At 43.6% G+C, this 15,378-nt stretch overlaps 1 protein-coding gene across 2 annotated transcripts in view; it reads right to left on the reverse strand.

Annotated features, from left to right (window-relative positions):
* The window catches only part of LOC136002616 (chondroitin sulfate proteoglycan 4-like), a 40,547-nt gene extending 31,817 nt beyond the window's left edge, over window positions 1–8,730 (reverse strand). Inside the window, exon 1 of one of the 2 annotated variants that reach the window (XM_065657864.1) lies at window positions 8,507–8,730. In XM_065657864.1, coding sequence (XP_065513936.1) covers window positions 8,507–8,591 — 85 coding nt within the window. In that variant the 5' untranslated portion in view covers window positions 8,592–8,730. The remainder of the gene's footprint in view (window positions 1–8,506) is intronic. The other variant, XM_065657866.1, reaches the window with a different exon arrangement.
* Between the last annotated feature and the right edge of the window lie 6,648 nt (window positions 8,731–15,378).

Consider the following 15,378-nt stretch of genomic DNA (forward strand, 5'->3'; position numbering starts at 1 on the left):
CTGGGGTTAATAAAGACCTCGATTTGAAAGCAAGTATTGGAATAACAGAACTAGAGATGAACATAAGTGAGGACTAAACTTTACTAATTAAGCCAGGAAACAGTTTAAATGTTTATAATTTTTATATTATGGTAAATTCATATTATGGCAGTGGCTAGGAGTGTCACTGTTCTATCTCCCGTATAGATGCACTATAGGAGATTGTCCCAACCCTGTAGAGCTCTGGACCCAGTAACACATGTAAAGGAGAGGAGTCCTCTGACCTGTCTCAGAAAACAAGGCCCAAACATACCATCTTCCTCAGGCCACAGGGAGCATTACCTAATTGTCAGAAATAACCTGTCTTAATCAAAAGATTACTCCATTTCCTTCAGCCATTGTAGTAACATCAGAACATCCATACAATGTTATGGGTTTCACTCTGAGAACACAGACCCTTCTCCTCACCTTACCGAGACTCCAAGAAGCACCTATGTTCATTTTGCTACATGACATCTTAGCAGCCCTACAGAACTGGCAAGTATGAGACTTCATTATAATTTTATCAGTGAAGTTCCTCAGAAATTAACGAATGAAATCCAAAGCTTTCACGGATGTTAATGTCCCGAAAGTTTCACTATAACTGCAACACAGCCCCCAAATTTCACTGGTGAATTTTTGAACCAAAACTAACGACTGCTGATGGAACTTGAAAATAACTTTTAAAGACATCACATTTTCATTAGACTCAAGTATGTGGGGAAAAAACACTGGATTTTGAGGGAAGAAATTTAGCAGAAAGATAAACTTATACATGGAGTATAAATGCAATTTAGCATAACTAGAAATGAAGTTGCAGAATCAATATTTTGTAGTGTGCCACTGAGAAAGTTTGGTGTTTATACTATATATGAAAATCCAGGGCGGGGGGAGCGGAAAGAAACATGAGATAAAGAGACAGAATTCATCACTGAAGGTGGGGCAGAAAATTCAACACCAGCCCAGGCACGGATCCAGCACTAAACGAGACCTTGGGCCAAGACCACCTACACTGCCATGACGTGATTTCTGCTTTGGTACCCGCCAAACTAAAAAGTATGTTTTTAAAGTATAGGAATCAAGTTCCTCTAGAGCAGACATTTTCAGAATGATTTCTGGCTGAAACTGTTATGAGTGACCTCAAAATGAATCTGGTGCCACAGCTTTTTGGAAAAGGGGACATTTTGTCATGGACCATCTAATGTTAATTGTACCATTACAAAAAGTAAGTGGAGTGCAACCAACACTACCAGCCTTGAACCCTTCTTGCTACTGAAACAGATGAATTCACCATTATCACATAGGGAATTATTCCTTTGGAGTGCCAGGGCAGACAACCTATTCTCTGACAGCTCTGTGCCTCAAAGGGAAGAGATGGGTGGAAGCAGCTGAGAAAAAGAGCCAAATCTATGTCAGCTATAATGTCCCTTCATGGATATGGACATAGATACACTAAGGCCCAAAAAAGCAGATGTATAATCACCTGGAATGACAATTTAAAGACCTGTTCAACCTGAGTTACTGGCTAATTTGTGGTCCCCATCTCTCTTCCTTCTCCCTTAGATCCAACCCTCAACTTTGAATAGAAATACCACATCGGGGTAATTAAACCTTCATAATATTTCCATGTTAACAGATAACATATATATGGGAAACATAAGTTTTGAGAATTTTGTTTTAAGTAATTTTACTGAAGATTCCCGACCAGCTCTGTCCACATCTTTCCTAGAAGTAACCATGAGAAACCAGGCCAGGCACAGCAGCAAATGCCTTCATAATCACAGAGAAAAAGGTCCTTTACTGGTCATCTAGTGGTGGCATTAGGCTGCCATTTTATCCTTTTGTTCAGCTTTCATTCTCCAGTGTTAAAAACATCATCAAATTGAAGAAACAGCTACACATCGAATATTTTTTCTCTTGGTCTCTGTACTCAAAGCAATAAAAGCCCTGTCTCTTCCACACTGCCAAAACTAACAACCCCATAAGTGTATCTACAAGGAGCCAAACTCGAACTCACTGCACAGTTACCATAAGCTACGCACATCCAAACAACAACAAAATCAAGACTAAAGAGCTAACTGAAAGAAAGCATTTTTTTTCCTATTACTTCTGTCAGTATTTCTCATTTCAGACTAGCAATGCACAGGGATCATACAGAAGAACAGTCATCTTGGAATCACAATTCCACACTCACTTCTTTATTGGATGTAATTTAATACAGACACCATGTCTGCTCAACTCCTTTTGGTCTCCACTGTGGACAGGAAACAGCCAAAGCTCCAGTCATCTCAATCCTCACCTTCTTCCCAAAGAAAGTCATATGGAAAGGCTTTCTCTACTGTGCCTGAACCACTAACCCAGAAAGACTTTCATACTCATGTAATCCATAAAGGCTTTTACATTCAGGCCAGATGAAAAAAGGAAGAGCGGCATTTTACCAGAGCCTTTCCCTGTCCCTAATATCCACCCTTTTATAAGAAAAAAGTTAAATACATAATTTTATCTTCAAGCAGAAAAGAAAAATTATGTAGTTCCTATGTAAGAGAGTATCTGGACGATGTTTTTGTCTTCAAAATGTTGAAGAGGTATCAGTGCCAGGGCCCTTTAAAGATAATTTTTGGCCAGAAGACTACAGTGTAAGGAAAAAACATGCAGATAGCACTTAGAAGTATATGCAGATATCCCAAATTCTCCTGATGTAGACAAAAACCTTTAATAACCAACATATTGATCTTCTGTCTTCAACGCTACAACAAATGTCATAATGAGGCCACACAATTACTGCTGTTCAGACAAACCGTTCCCATGTAGCCTGCTAATTTGCAGTGAAAACAACTACATATGACTTGTTTTATGGGGTGAGGGGAGAAAGTCATGCAATCTATTACACTACTTAGTCATTAAAGATGAAATTGTAAAACTAAAAGATTAAGTCTAACACAGCCCGTGTATTTTCAGTCAGGATCCTCTCCAAACGCCACAACTGCCACACCAGGAGGTTTTGTTGGCTCGTCTGCCATCCGCTGCCAAGACAAGAGTCACTTCTGTGCCACACTGGCTTTTCAGCTAAGACCACAGTCCTTGCAGGGGTGTCACTAATAATCTGTATCAGTGAGCTCTACAGGCTGGCCGTATAAAAAGGAATTTAAAAGAAGTGGAGTCAGACAGAAATTGGATTCACTGGTTTTGAACCTGCTGTCTCACTGTCTACTGTTGTCCTGTGGTGCACTGGTACCTAAGAGGGAAGGTCCTAAGAGGGAAGGTCCTTATCTGCTAGATGTTTGATACACATCCCTACCAAGATACTCCAACTGTACAACGTCTCTTCAAGAAAATAAAGGTGCTTATCTTCCTGTGTGAAAAACGCAAAGTCAGAACACAGGTTAATTCAACCATCCTAACAGCACACTCAAAAGTGCAACACGAGCATACAACATCAGTTGTGACTGGTGATGTTACTGGCTTACTCATCTCTAGTGTACCTAGAAGCAATACCTGTTTTAGTTATTTGAATGAATAAGCTTCCCACTGTTCAGCTCAGATTTGCACCTCGAAAATTCATCCCCTATAGCTCATTCACAAACATGTAACAGGAACAGAAATCAGCTGGCACAGGTAGCTCAGATAAATATTAATCTTCCAGATGACAGTGGTTTTCTATCTGTCTGTTGACAAATTCAAGTATGTTTTTGACTGTCTGCTATTTTGGACATTCAAGTAGAAGCTCTGGCTAAGAGTATAGCCTGTTTCTTCTTGTGGCTGTTGAAAAACGTGTGACCTCTTTTGTGGAGCAGACGTTTTCACACTACTATTGGACTACTAAGCACATTCTGCGAGAACTCACTTCGGAGCAACCAAAGTGGTATAACTTCATCCCTCCTCTCCGCCTTTGTCCTTCCATTCTCTAAACAGAGCTGTTGTATTTTGTAACAATACATTTATTTTGTACTACTAAGTCTTTTAGGGTGCTCCAGTAAAAGGCGGAGAGGTTGTACAACCCAGAGATGAAGGCAGGTTTCCATATAGTAAAAATATTTCCAGGCTGTATAAAGGTACAGCTTGAAGCCTCACTAAGGGTCCCCATGTGCTAAATGCTAGGCAAACAATGAGAGACACCGTGAGTCTCAAATAGCTTCTGCTGTAACTAAGATGAAATATGCAGGTCCCAGCTTCTTTTCCCTAAACCACAGGAAAAACAGCACGCAACCTCCAACACAAATATAATAGGAAGACTCTCCCTTGGGACAGGATTTGAGTGATGGAAACAAGTGTTCAAAGCCTATTAATACCAAATATAAATAAGCTGTTGCGATATTAATAACTTTTTAAAGCCTTGTTTACTCTGATTGTACAGCACAAGTGGAGACAGATTAAAAAGGGAGAGAACATTAGTGGAAAAGTGCCAAATTCCAGGTATCCAGTGTAACAAGCTTTTAACAGCCCTGTGCAAGAAAAAAAAAAAAGCAGAATGAGAGGAATGAGAGATTAAAAAATACATTTGCAATTATTGCGTGGGCTCACATTCTGCACTACAAACATGCTTAGAGCTGTCCCACAGAACCAAACCATTCTTCTAGCTCAAGGGTGTCAAACTCATTCTCACCGGGGGCCACATCAGCCTCGCCATTGCCTTCAAAGGGCCAAATGTTACTTTTACATGGTCTTAAAATTCAGTCCTATGAAGGCAACCACGAGGCTGATGTGGCCTCCACTGAAAATGAGTTTCACACTCCCTGCTCCAGCTCCTTCCAGCTAACAGAGCTTTGCACTCAGGCCCAAGAGTTCAACTACTGCACCACCAGAGGAGCGGTCAGTCCTCTACAAACTGAATTCCCTAGTGTGTTCTACAAACATTGACTGTACGATTGCAAAAGGTTGTAGCTTTAGCATGTTCCAGGTTTGCTGTCAGGAACTTAGATGGAACCGTTTATCGGAACGACTGAGCCAAAGTGATTCTTTCATATGCTGCAAGCGTGCATTCTGAAATTTTGTGATTCATACATTTATTTCCCTCTCTAGTTGTGCTTCCTTCTTTCACCTTGAATCTGCCAGTAACACCTTTAGAAGCACTGTGACAATAGGAGAATCCTAACTTGAGAGTACATAAAAATATTTTGGACAAATGGATATTGGGTTCTAGCACTCACATACAGTTACTTTATAAGTGATTAATTTAAACAGCTTCTGAAAAAAATTTCCCCAAGTAGTATGAAAATGATGCTATGAAGATAGGATAAAAAGAATAATTAATTATATGAAGCTGTCCTAACTAAAAAATTATTTCAGGCAAAATACTTTGCATGGCTAATGTTTTGTGAAACTTTGGAAAGGTCTGTATATATAGCACATCAGTGATAAAAATCATTATTTTAAAAAATATAATGCAAATAGTAAAAGAAATTCCCACAGGTTTCATGGACTTGTCAGGAGCTGTATCTTCTAGAAATAAAGATGATCAGTTCTGATAATTCAAAGCTCAAGTAAAGCAGCAGTTAGCAAAATAAAATTTGACAGCAATTACTTTCTTCAACTAATTTCACATTTGCTATTTTGCTTCTGAATAGCAGTGAGGAATCAGACTGGTAGCTGATTTTTCTTATTTTTGATTGAAACCTGACCTCATTTTATAAAACCTTACAGTTTTTTTGACTGCCCATCAAAACTAAATTGAATGGGCTTTAAAGTTCTAACTGGAACTTCAGGAGCATGATGAAACGAAGAATGTCCTTACACAGGTGTAATCCGACGCTGATTATAGTCCTGTGTTTCACAATGAATCTCAGCGCCTCTCTCTTTTCCAGGTGGACTAAGAAGTGAACTCCCTTTCAGTCTCACTCAGCAGCAATTACTATTAATTACATGGGGAAAACAGCTTCAGAAAATATTAATATATCCTCAAAAATGACAATGCATGCATGGTTTCTTCATTTTCTCTTACAACCAGATGGCACCATATTTTGAATGTTCAACTCAGTACTTGCTACATCACAGATACGATCAAATGCAAATGGTGAGACTGAAAAGCACTTCCAGAATCACAGAATACCTTAGGTAATATGGTTTGCTTACAAATCTTACACTCTCCAAAACACAGTGCTGACACTTCAGAAAACAGGAGTTATTAATGAAGCTTTGCTACATGGACAAAGAGCAGAAATAATGCAGCAGAATGACAGAAAGAAGAACCAAAATAGGACGCTTCATAATGAAAGATACTGCTTCCATCTCTGTCCTTTTAATTAAACTGATAGCAGATGACATCAACAGCACATAAGGGGCACAGGAAAAATCCAAGTGGAAAAGGGAGTTCCAGATCCACTGGGAATGCCGTTGAAGGCTAATATAACCATCACTTAAAAGTGAATTCTCAAGGCTGATTCACACTTTCTCAGTGTAGAATTTACAGTGAGATTTTCTGTGTAAATCCAACACTGTAAAAGTGTTTATGCCTCTTACACTCACCTATGATGTACACACTGAGGAACACCCTTGTGTCGCATCTACAAATGCTTTTACACACCAGACAAGATGATGTTTAAAGGTCTCTTCCAACCCAAAACATTCCATGATTCTATGGTTTCCAGATAAAAGATGGTCCTGTAGTTAAAGCACTGAACATCAACTGAACAGAGCTGATGTTAATTATTCCTGGTTTCATCACAGAAATACACTGAAGAGTTGGGAAAACCACTTCATACCGGGTACAGTTACAGCTATAGCAGCAGCTGAAGTAAGATAAGACAGCTGGAATTTAACAAGCTCACCTGGCAGGGATGCCAGCCCACATGGCTCAGCAGAGCTCGGCTTGAACGCAGCTCAGCCAGAGCACCCTGCACTGCTGCACCTAGGTTAGCACAAGCAGCAGCAGGCTGTGTTGCTGATGTCCCTACCTTGCAGTTTGGAAATGTACCCTCTGGCTCTGGCTTTGCCTTGTGCTGCTTGCAGCGCTGGGGATAGAGGACACTATTACAACAGCGAGGCATGAAGCAGTTTGTCGACTTTGCATTTTCAAAGTAGTACTGTTCGGCCTAACATTACCCTGTCATAACATTTAAGACAAGATTACTGTCACTAGAGGAATTTCAGTGGCAATCAGATCCCCCGACATCCTTAATAGCTCTGAGACAATTCTTTGAGCAATAAAAAATGCCCCTTATCCTGCATGCAGGCTTTTTGTTCACAAAACCGCTGAGCGCCATGCATTAAAATTCTCTTGTGGAAAGACAAGAGAGGTGTATTTCATTTGTAATATCTGAAATTAATCCTGCAAGAAAAACTACCAATTCAGCCTTCATTAATCTCTCAAGAACTAAAAACTATTCTTTAAAGCTACAACTCAATATTAGGTGTTTGTTTATAACCAGTCTTCTCAGCTAGTGAAAACAGGCACCATACAATCACAGACACTGAAAAGACACTCAACATTTCTAAAAAAAGGGAGTTACAGCAAGTGGTTCGTGTCACATGGGACTGCAAAGAGTAAGAAAAAGCACACTTCCGCAACTGCCTGCTAGTCCCTTGTTTTTAAAGGTATTTAAATAATAAACTTGACTACTGGTCTTTCACGCTTTAAATATAATTTACTTGAAGATGTATCACAAGGAAAAGAAACTTCCAGTTTAAGTTTTTGGCTCTCCCAATGGTTTTGGTGACTGCCCAGGACATGCACCTGAACGTGCACCAGCATCAGGGAGAGCTGCAGGCCCTCGGCATGGCTGAAAAGCCAGACCTAAGACAGATGAATCTAGATGCCAAAAAAACCAAGATACTTGCAGCTGCCAGCTGATATTTAGCGTTGGGATTGCTACTCCACATGTATCCCAAAGCAGGGATACGAATCACAGGGAATATTCTTGCATGTGCCTTTAGTGCTTTCCTCAAGGCATACTAGAGATACAACTGTAAAAAATAAAGCGGGGGGGAGGAGTTCACCCACGTTGCTTGGATTTTGTTTGTTTTTATTAGAAAGTCTAAGGTAAGTCTCAGCATCTCCACTGTGGGAGGTGAAACGGGCACCAACACTGGCCCACACCTGGGCTGACAGGCTCGGCCTTCACCTCCGCGGCGGGGCCACGCACACCTCCCCACAGCCCCGCTGCCGCCCGGGAGCGCCAAGCACCAGCGCCCCAGCAGCCCCTCCGCCGCTCGGCGGCTCCCGCCCCAAGCCCCGAGCCTGCGGTTGCCGCCGGGCTTCGCTCGCCGGGGCCGCCAGCCCGGCGCCAGGCCCGCGGCGCTCGCTGCCGCGCCGGGGCACCGTCCGGGCAGGCTGCTCCCTTGCGCGGGGCCGTTTCAGCGCCCAGGCGAGCCCCACCGGAGCTGGGCAGCGGAACGCCCGGCTGGGCCAGGGGCGCCTCTGCCCACCGCCCGGGCTGCCGGTCAGTCTGCGCCGGGCCGCCCCTTCCCCCGCCCGGCGCAGGTGCGTTCCGGCCGCCCGGCCCGCAGGCCAGCGGCGCCTCCCGCCACTGCGGCGCCCCGCGGGCAGCCCTACCTGGGACAGCCGGCCGGCTGGCGGCCAGCAGCAGCGCCAGCAGCAGCAGGGCGGCGGGCACGCTGGCCCCCCGCCCGCCCGCCATGCCGCTGCTGCGGCGAGGCGGGAGCCGCGGCCCGACCAGCCACCACCAGCGGCGGGGCCGGGCGCGCAGCGCGGCCGTGGAGGAGGCAGGAGAGTGTCACCGCCCCCGCCCCGCTGGCGGCTCCCACAGGGACCCCGGCCCGGTGCTCCCCGCCCGCTGCCCGGCGCGGCCCCCTCGCTCCCTCCTCACAGCGCAGCTGCTCTTGCGTCCCGCCCCCCGCTCCTGAAACACCGGCCTGGGCTGGCAGGCGGGGCAGCGCGGGTCCCCAGGGCCCCGGGCCGGCCCTCGGGGCGGGCAGCAGCCGGCGGCGGGCGGCTCCGTGCGGGGCAGCGCAAGGCCCGAGAGACCCCGGGGCGCCAGGCCTGGTGCGGGGGCGCCGTCAGCCACGAGTGACGCCGTGCAGCCGGGCCGGGCCAGGCTGCTCAGAAAACTCCGTGCAGGGAGGCTCCAGAGCGACCCTGCACCCGCCGCCCGCAGGGCCTGGCTTGGCTCTGCTCAGCGCTGTAGTTTTGTGTTTGCGTCGGACGAGAACTGCCCCGGGGGTGTTCGTAGCCTTAGTCACCGTTCGCTCCTGGACACCCTCCCGGTGTCCCGCCCCTTGGCAGGAGGCTGCTCGGAGGTGTCCCCAAATTCTTACCCCATCCTGGCCAGAGCTGCCCCGTCCCTCATTCTGTTTGCATACTGTGCACGAATACATACATCGTACTTTTTTATGGAAGAAACGTGTAAAAGGCAGGCATTTGGAGCATGAAGTGAGATCATTATAACCTGTACAGGAGCTGAGGCAAAATTTCGCATTTCATACCTCATGGTTTGTATCCTGTGCTTCAAAGAAAGCACAAGGTTTCAGTTTTAAAAGGCATTTTAAAGAGCTTACTTGAACCACTCGTGTTTAAGCCACTTACCGTACTTAATTCAAATATGCAGACGTGCCTTCAGTTACATACCTCGTCCATGCCAGGAACAGCCTTGCAGTCATAAAATTTTCTCTGATGTTATCAGCTGGCAGGGTGCATTGCAATGTGTCTCAACAGGTCAGTTTTTTTTTTTTAACTTGTTACTCCCTTACACATAGGACTGGAATTTGTGACCTGAAATCTGACACTAAGAAAGCAGAGTAAGTAACCGAGATAATATTCCAAAACTGCAGAAAGAAGAAAAATGGTGATGGCATGAATCTCTTTTCTGGGTCAGCCGTCTGGTTCTTCTCTTCCTCTGAGATTTACAGTCATCGTTTAGTCTAGATCTTCCTCAGCAATTTGTGGCAAGCTTCACTGCCTTTACATTTTCAGAATAATGCACACGATGGGAGGAGGGATCTGTGCCCAGAGGGAAATCACAGGGAGTGATCTTCACCCAGATAGCGCTTAACAGCTTTGTTAAAGATCCCAAAAGCAAACGCCTAGTAAACTTCATTCTCTTCAGACTAGCACTCGAAGAAGATTTATGAAAACCTAGAGAAGCAGCTGTAAAAAAGCGTCAAAGATGTTAACAAGAAGGAAAAAAAAAGGATGTAACATGGAGCGATCAATAATATGACTGAGGCTGGAAAATCAGACCTCAGGTGCGCAGCATCAAAACTCTGTGCCGAGAAGGGAAAGTCTGGGGAAAAATGTTGCCTTTGCACCATCCATATTTTGCACGGATCTGACTTAATGTAGCCCCACATTGGGTTATTTGGCTTCTCTAACCTTCTGCAGGGAAATTTACTGTGAGAGGGTCCTTGGATATACCTCAAGAGGGACAGCCTCACTGGCATTGTACACTTTGGGAAGCAACATTCAAAAGCACATTAGGAAAAAGATAGCCCAACAAGACGTTTGAGTGAGAGACAGGAGATAGATAAATGCCCCGTACATATGGAGGTGTTTTGGGGCTGAATGCAGAGATAGTGGGACATGGAGTGCAAGAAAACCAGTATTGCCCATGGGGCTGGTGAGGCCAAGTGCAGGATGCTATGCAAGCAGGACGCATCTCTGAACTCAAAGCTTCAGCTGGCAATCTGGTCCAGAGAAGAGGAAAACAGATGAGTAATGTGGTTGGAGGACCCAGCCCTGAGCAATCTGCTGTAGGTGACCCTACTTTGTCTGGAGAGATTAGACTGGACAATCTCCAGACATGCTTTCCCACCTCAGCCATTCTGTGATGCTGTGACTGAGACAGAAATCTCCATGATCATTTAAAGCAAGTATTAAGAGACTTCTTAGAAGAGAAGGGCCACACCTTGAGAACAGCCTAAATGGTCTATTGGCTTCAACTACATTTTCTTAAGCGGTTCAGGATTTTCCAAGCCTGAGCCCTACTTGCTTTCAGCACGACATAGGATTCTTAAGAAATGTAAATCTGAATTTTTATTTGTTTCTGCAGTTCCCAAGGAGAAGGGCTTGGGTTTTTTTGTCATCTTTGACTGTTTTTACTTATGTATTGAAAACATGACACGGACTTGTTTCCTAAACAAAAATGCTGGTCATGCAGTCAGACAGACAGAAATCCGGTATGTAACATGTTCTGTTTTCATCCTCTGTAGGTTTATGTGTGCCAGCTGCATGTCCAGTAGTTGACCTCCATGATGAGTGAAAATTAAACAAATGATTCAGCTAGTTAACAGATTCTTTCCTGTTAATGATGGAGATCTGCTTGTTTGCGTCTGACAGTGTATCAGTCTATTACTTAAAGCAGAATGTTCTAACCACTAGAATACACCACGCATCAGTTTATTTTTACTGGATTTGGTTGGAGAAAGATTTCACTGAGAAGAAAGGTGTTTCATGTGGTACCAGAAACCACTTTAGAGATAAGTTTCTATTTGATTTTCAACCAGCAATACTCTTTGCAAATTGCTGCTGCAGCCAAGACTTCCTTAGGATTCCCATAGGCTTTCAACCAATTTAAAAAACAAAAACTCTCCACATGTGTTGAAACAACTTATATCAGATTTCTTTGGTTTTGGTTAAATTATGTTGAAATTACTATTGTGGATAAGTAACAAACACTCAGAAAACATGCCTGGATAATTCCGATGGGAAAGATTTAAGGCTGGCTGCAAGCAGTCAGGAGATGTCCTGTGTTAATAGCATAAAGATCTCCAGCTAAATAGAAGAAGTGAATAGTTTTTAGACGAAGCAGTAGTAACCCAACATTTATTGTATTAAAATGGCATTTTGTCTCTCAGTCTTAATTTTAATCTAACACTGTTTCAGATGGCTAATATTCAACTTGGACTTCCTGAGTGGAGGGGCACGGTAGTGGACTAAAGCATCTTAACATCTTAGGTACAAATAAGAAGTAACGGATGTATGCGTTGTAGTCTTCACAGAAAGCAAACGCAAACTGCAGTGGTCCATACAGATCCCCAGGGCGCCTGGCTGTCGTGACACTAGAGGGAGTCCTGAGGCTGCAAGAAAATCTGTTTCCTGTAACGATTTCATGAGTACGTGGTGCCTTATAAATGAACATGTTGAAACACATTCTGGAAAAAATGAAGGAGCCATTTAGTTCAGGTGGGATCAAATGCTCTTCAGGTTCTACATTTGAACTCTTCCAATTATTCATTTAGCAAGTCAAGTGAGTTTAAAAAAGCTGTTGTTTACAAGAACTTTATTTTTTTCAGTAAAGAGGATATTTAAGGTCAACATTCAAAATGGAGTAAAAGAATCTCTTGCACTGCTGGTTTTATAATTTAAATTACAAGGGCCCTGTTCTACAAAATCTGTGTTCTTCTTGTGAACCCTCTTTGAAGACTTAACAGTTTGACCACGTGGTTTTGAGTTTTCAAGTTGGACAACTGAATTTTTATGGAAGTCAGTCCACTTGGCAACACTCAGCACCTTGAAGATCAGACGACACATTTATCATAAAAATCAGTGTCCCAGAAGCACGTAGGTGAGCTAGGAGCTCAAGTTATTGTGGAATGCTGGTCCAATCATGTTCCTAAGCCACTGAAGCAATTTTGAAAATCCTGTTGTAGGTATCTGAAAGAGAAATTTGTGTGCACTCTGGACTGGCAGTCCACAGTAGCTCAGAATGATAGCTTATCCTGTGCCACTGGGACTGGGGATACAGCTTGCACTGTGGACGATTATAATGTGCAATCCTAAAGCAAGGCCAGGCTGTCTGCTCTGAACGAAGAAAGAGGATGGCATTGTTGTTCACTAAGGATCAAAATGCTTCCTTTCTTTTCCTTGGTAGCCCGTGCCTCAGACCAAAGCCTCTAAGCCTGCTTTGAGTATTCACCATACAAATCCTCTCTCTTACAAGGCATCACAGAGTGAGCACTCAGCTCTTGCTCCTCTCCTGATGTTGGATGAGCACTATCAGAGAGCTCCGAGATTGCATTCAGGAACAGGTCACCTAGGAAACTAAAATTTTATTCTTTTTCAGCGAGCGTGGCACAGCCTGAGGGACTCAGCACGGGAGGCTGCAGCTGCCACTGGGAGGAAGAAGTTTGGCTGTTGAAAGAGCCAGAGAAGAAACTGGTGGGATGACACTGGTAGGCAGTGGTGCCCTTTAGGTGTATACAGCAGTGGTGTGCCTTTCAGAAGAAGCTGCTAAGTGGTAGTCCACACTAGGTTGCCCACAAGGCCAGCACAAAGGAGATCCCCAGGGCAGTGATGTTACCAGGGCAAGAAGGCAATCCCCGCCATGTAGGCAGTCCAGATATTGCTTTTTCTCCCAGGAGCTATCCGTGGGCGGTGGGCTTAGGCATTCTCCTCCTTCTCTGTTTTTTTCTTCGGGGGTAGTAAGGCCCGTTACATCAGTTTGCAGCTGTTCACATCTACAGGCTGTGTGGTGAAAGACCTGATGTCCTCAGCTGCTGTGCTCATGCTCATGCCTGAATTCTCACGGCTGCTCAGTTACATTAATGCTCTTTCTGCTAATGCAATACAGTTTTACGAAAGGCATGCTATGAGCAAGCCTGAGTATATATTTTGAGGCTACCATGGTGTAGACTCTGCCTTATTCCTCATAGAATATCTGTTAGCAAACACATAATCCTCTACATTTGGTCTCTCCTAGTCACAGATCAATCTCTCATGATTTCTTAGCAACTGATTTCCTTAATTTATAGAATATAATTATGAGTATATTACTTTGCATAGTAAATGTTATTGAAATCAAACTATGATTATTAAAACAAATGTGGGGAGTGCACTGAATGATGCCATAGCCTTAGCTTGTATTATTGTTGCTTATTTCTTCAGTTTCAGTGTGTGGTGATGTGTTTCTTTATGCCAGGGCAGTCTGCGCTGTCACACTGCGCTTAAAAGAAATTCCCATTTGTGCCAAGTTCAGTGTTAAGTGTTGCAGTTTAGCATACTCTTTTCTGCAAATGTATATGCAAGTTTCAGGTCATTTCTTTCAAGGGAGCCAACTTAAAACTTCTAACTCCAGAAGTTTTCTGAGAGGTAATCTGTCAGAACTGAGAGTCTTGAGCCACGTCTTCATCCCTGTCTACCAAAGCAAAATGACTGTGAGTCAGCCGAAAGTCTAGTAAATTAAAAACAACAACAACAAAACAACAACAAAACACACACACATACCCAAAACCAAACCAAAACAAACCAAAACCAAACAGAAAACCAAACCGCAACTAGCAGAACTATGCAAGCACAGGAAGGAGACTAGAATTCAGCTTTTGTACAGGTCAAATGAGGCAGAGGAACTCAAAGGGATGATGCTAAAGAAATTGCTTTCATGCCCCTGGCTTCAGCGCACTGACAGAGAAAAGCAACTCCCCAGAGAGAGCTTCACTTCCAAGGCAGTGGCACACGGTCTCCCTCAAGACATTTGCAGAATTTAAGTTCTTAGGTTTTAATGAAAATCATCATCTCTTTCCATAACATGGCTGGTTTAGAGACCGTCTTGGAATCAGACACTGCAGCAACACATTTCCAAATAATATATGTCAAAATGCTGAATAAAATTAATGAAATAGAAAACTCATACTTTTGAGTTTTCTTTTTCTGGTGCATTTTACTTCAATGATTTACGCAGTTTAACTAATAAATTTTTTTTTGCTTCAGCAGGTTCTTTCATGCTGCTCCTGCTGATCAGTAACTTTGTGATTGTTCGTAACTCAGTCCCCTTTGGTTAGACACTTGTTCTCTAGGAAAATCATTTATATTCATCCCCACTGACCCGTTTTTCTCATTTGCCTGTGAAAATGGTTCAGATTCTTCCAGTAATGGTAATACCTCTTCCTTTCACCAAGTAAATCCTGGATTAGTGAGAACCGTCCTCAGCATCATTGTTATTACTCTGTTGGCGCATGTAGTGGTTTTCCATGTGCTGCCTTTAATATCACTAGAAGTGAGTGATATCTGTACAGCCCTCTTGCTCTCATACTCATATGGCTCTCATTCCTGCTGCTTATATGAAAAGGTGCAATTGTAAATGCATCTTGTATGGCTTTGATTTTGAGGTTGCTTACCAAATTGCAGCTGTAGTAAGTTCACACCATTGCTATGCAGAAAGCTGCCTCTTCCTGTAAATCAATACCCTCTGTTGGTAGTAGCTTTTACATCTGCATTGGATTTCTGTCTTGCATCAATCTTTCACAGGTGCTGCTGCACTTGCTAAATTACCTCTGGCTCATGCTAGCTATTTTCACAGGCTTCAAAATTTTTACCATTTTGCTCATACTAAAGCACTTGCATTACAAGTAATGGCAGCCTCTCTTTTTTTCTGTTGGCCATGGGTACAGAATAACGTTGTCTGCAGGTGCATAATGACATAGGATGGAAGAGACCACCTGAATCATGAAATTCCCCCTCCCAGCTACTTCAGA

The sequence above is a fragment of the Caloenas nicobarica genome, chromosome Z, assembly GCF_036013445.1.
Source record: "Caloenas nicobarica isolate bCalNic1 chromosome Z, bCalNic1.hap1, whole genome shotgun sequence".
In the NCBI taxonomy this organism is placed as follows: domain Eukaryota; kingdom Metazoa; phylum Chordata; class Aves; order Columbiformes; family Columbidae; genus Caloenas; species Caloenas nicobarica.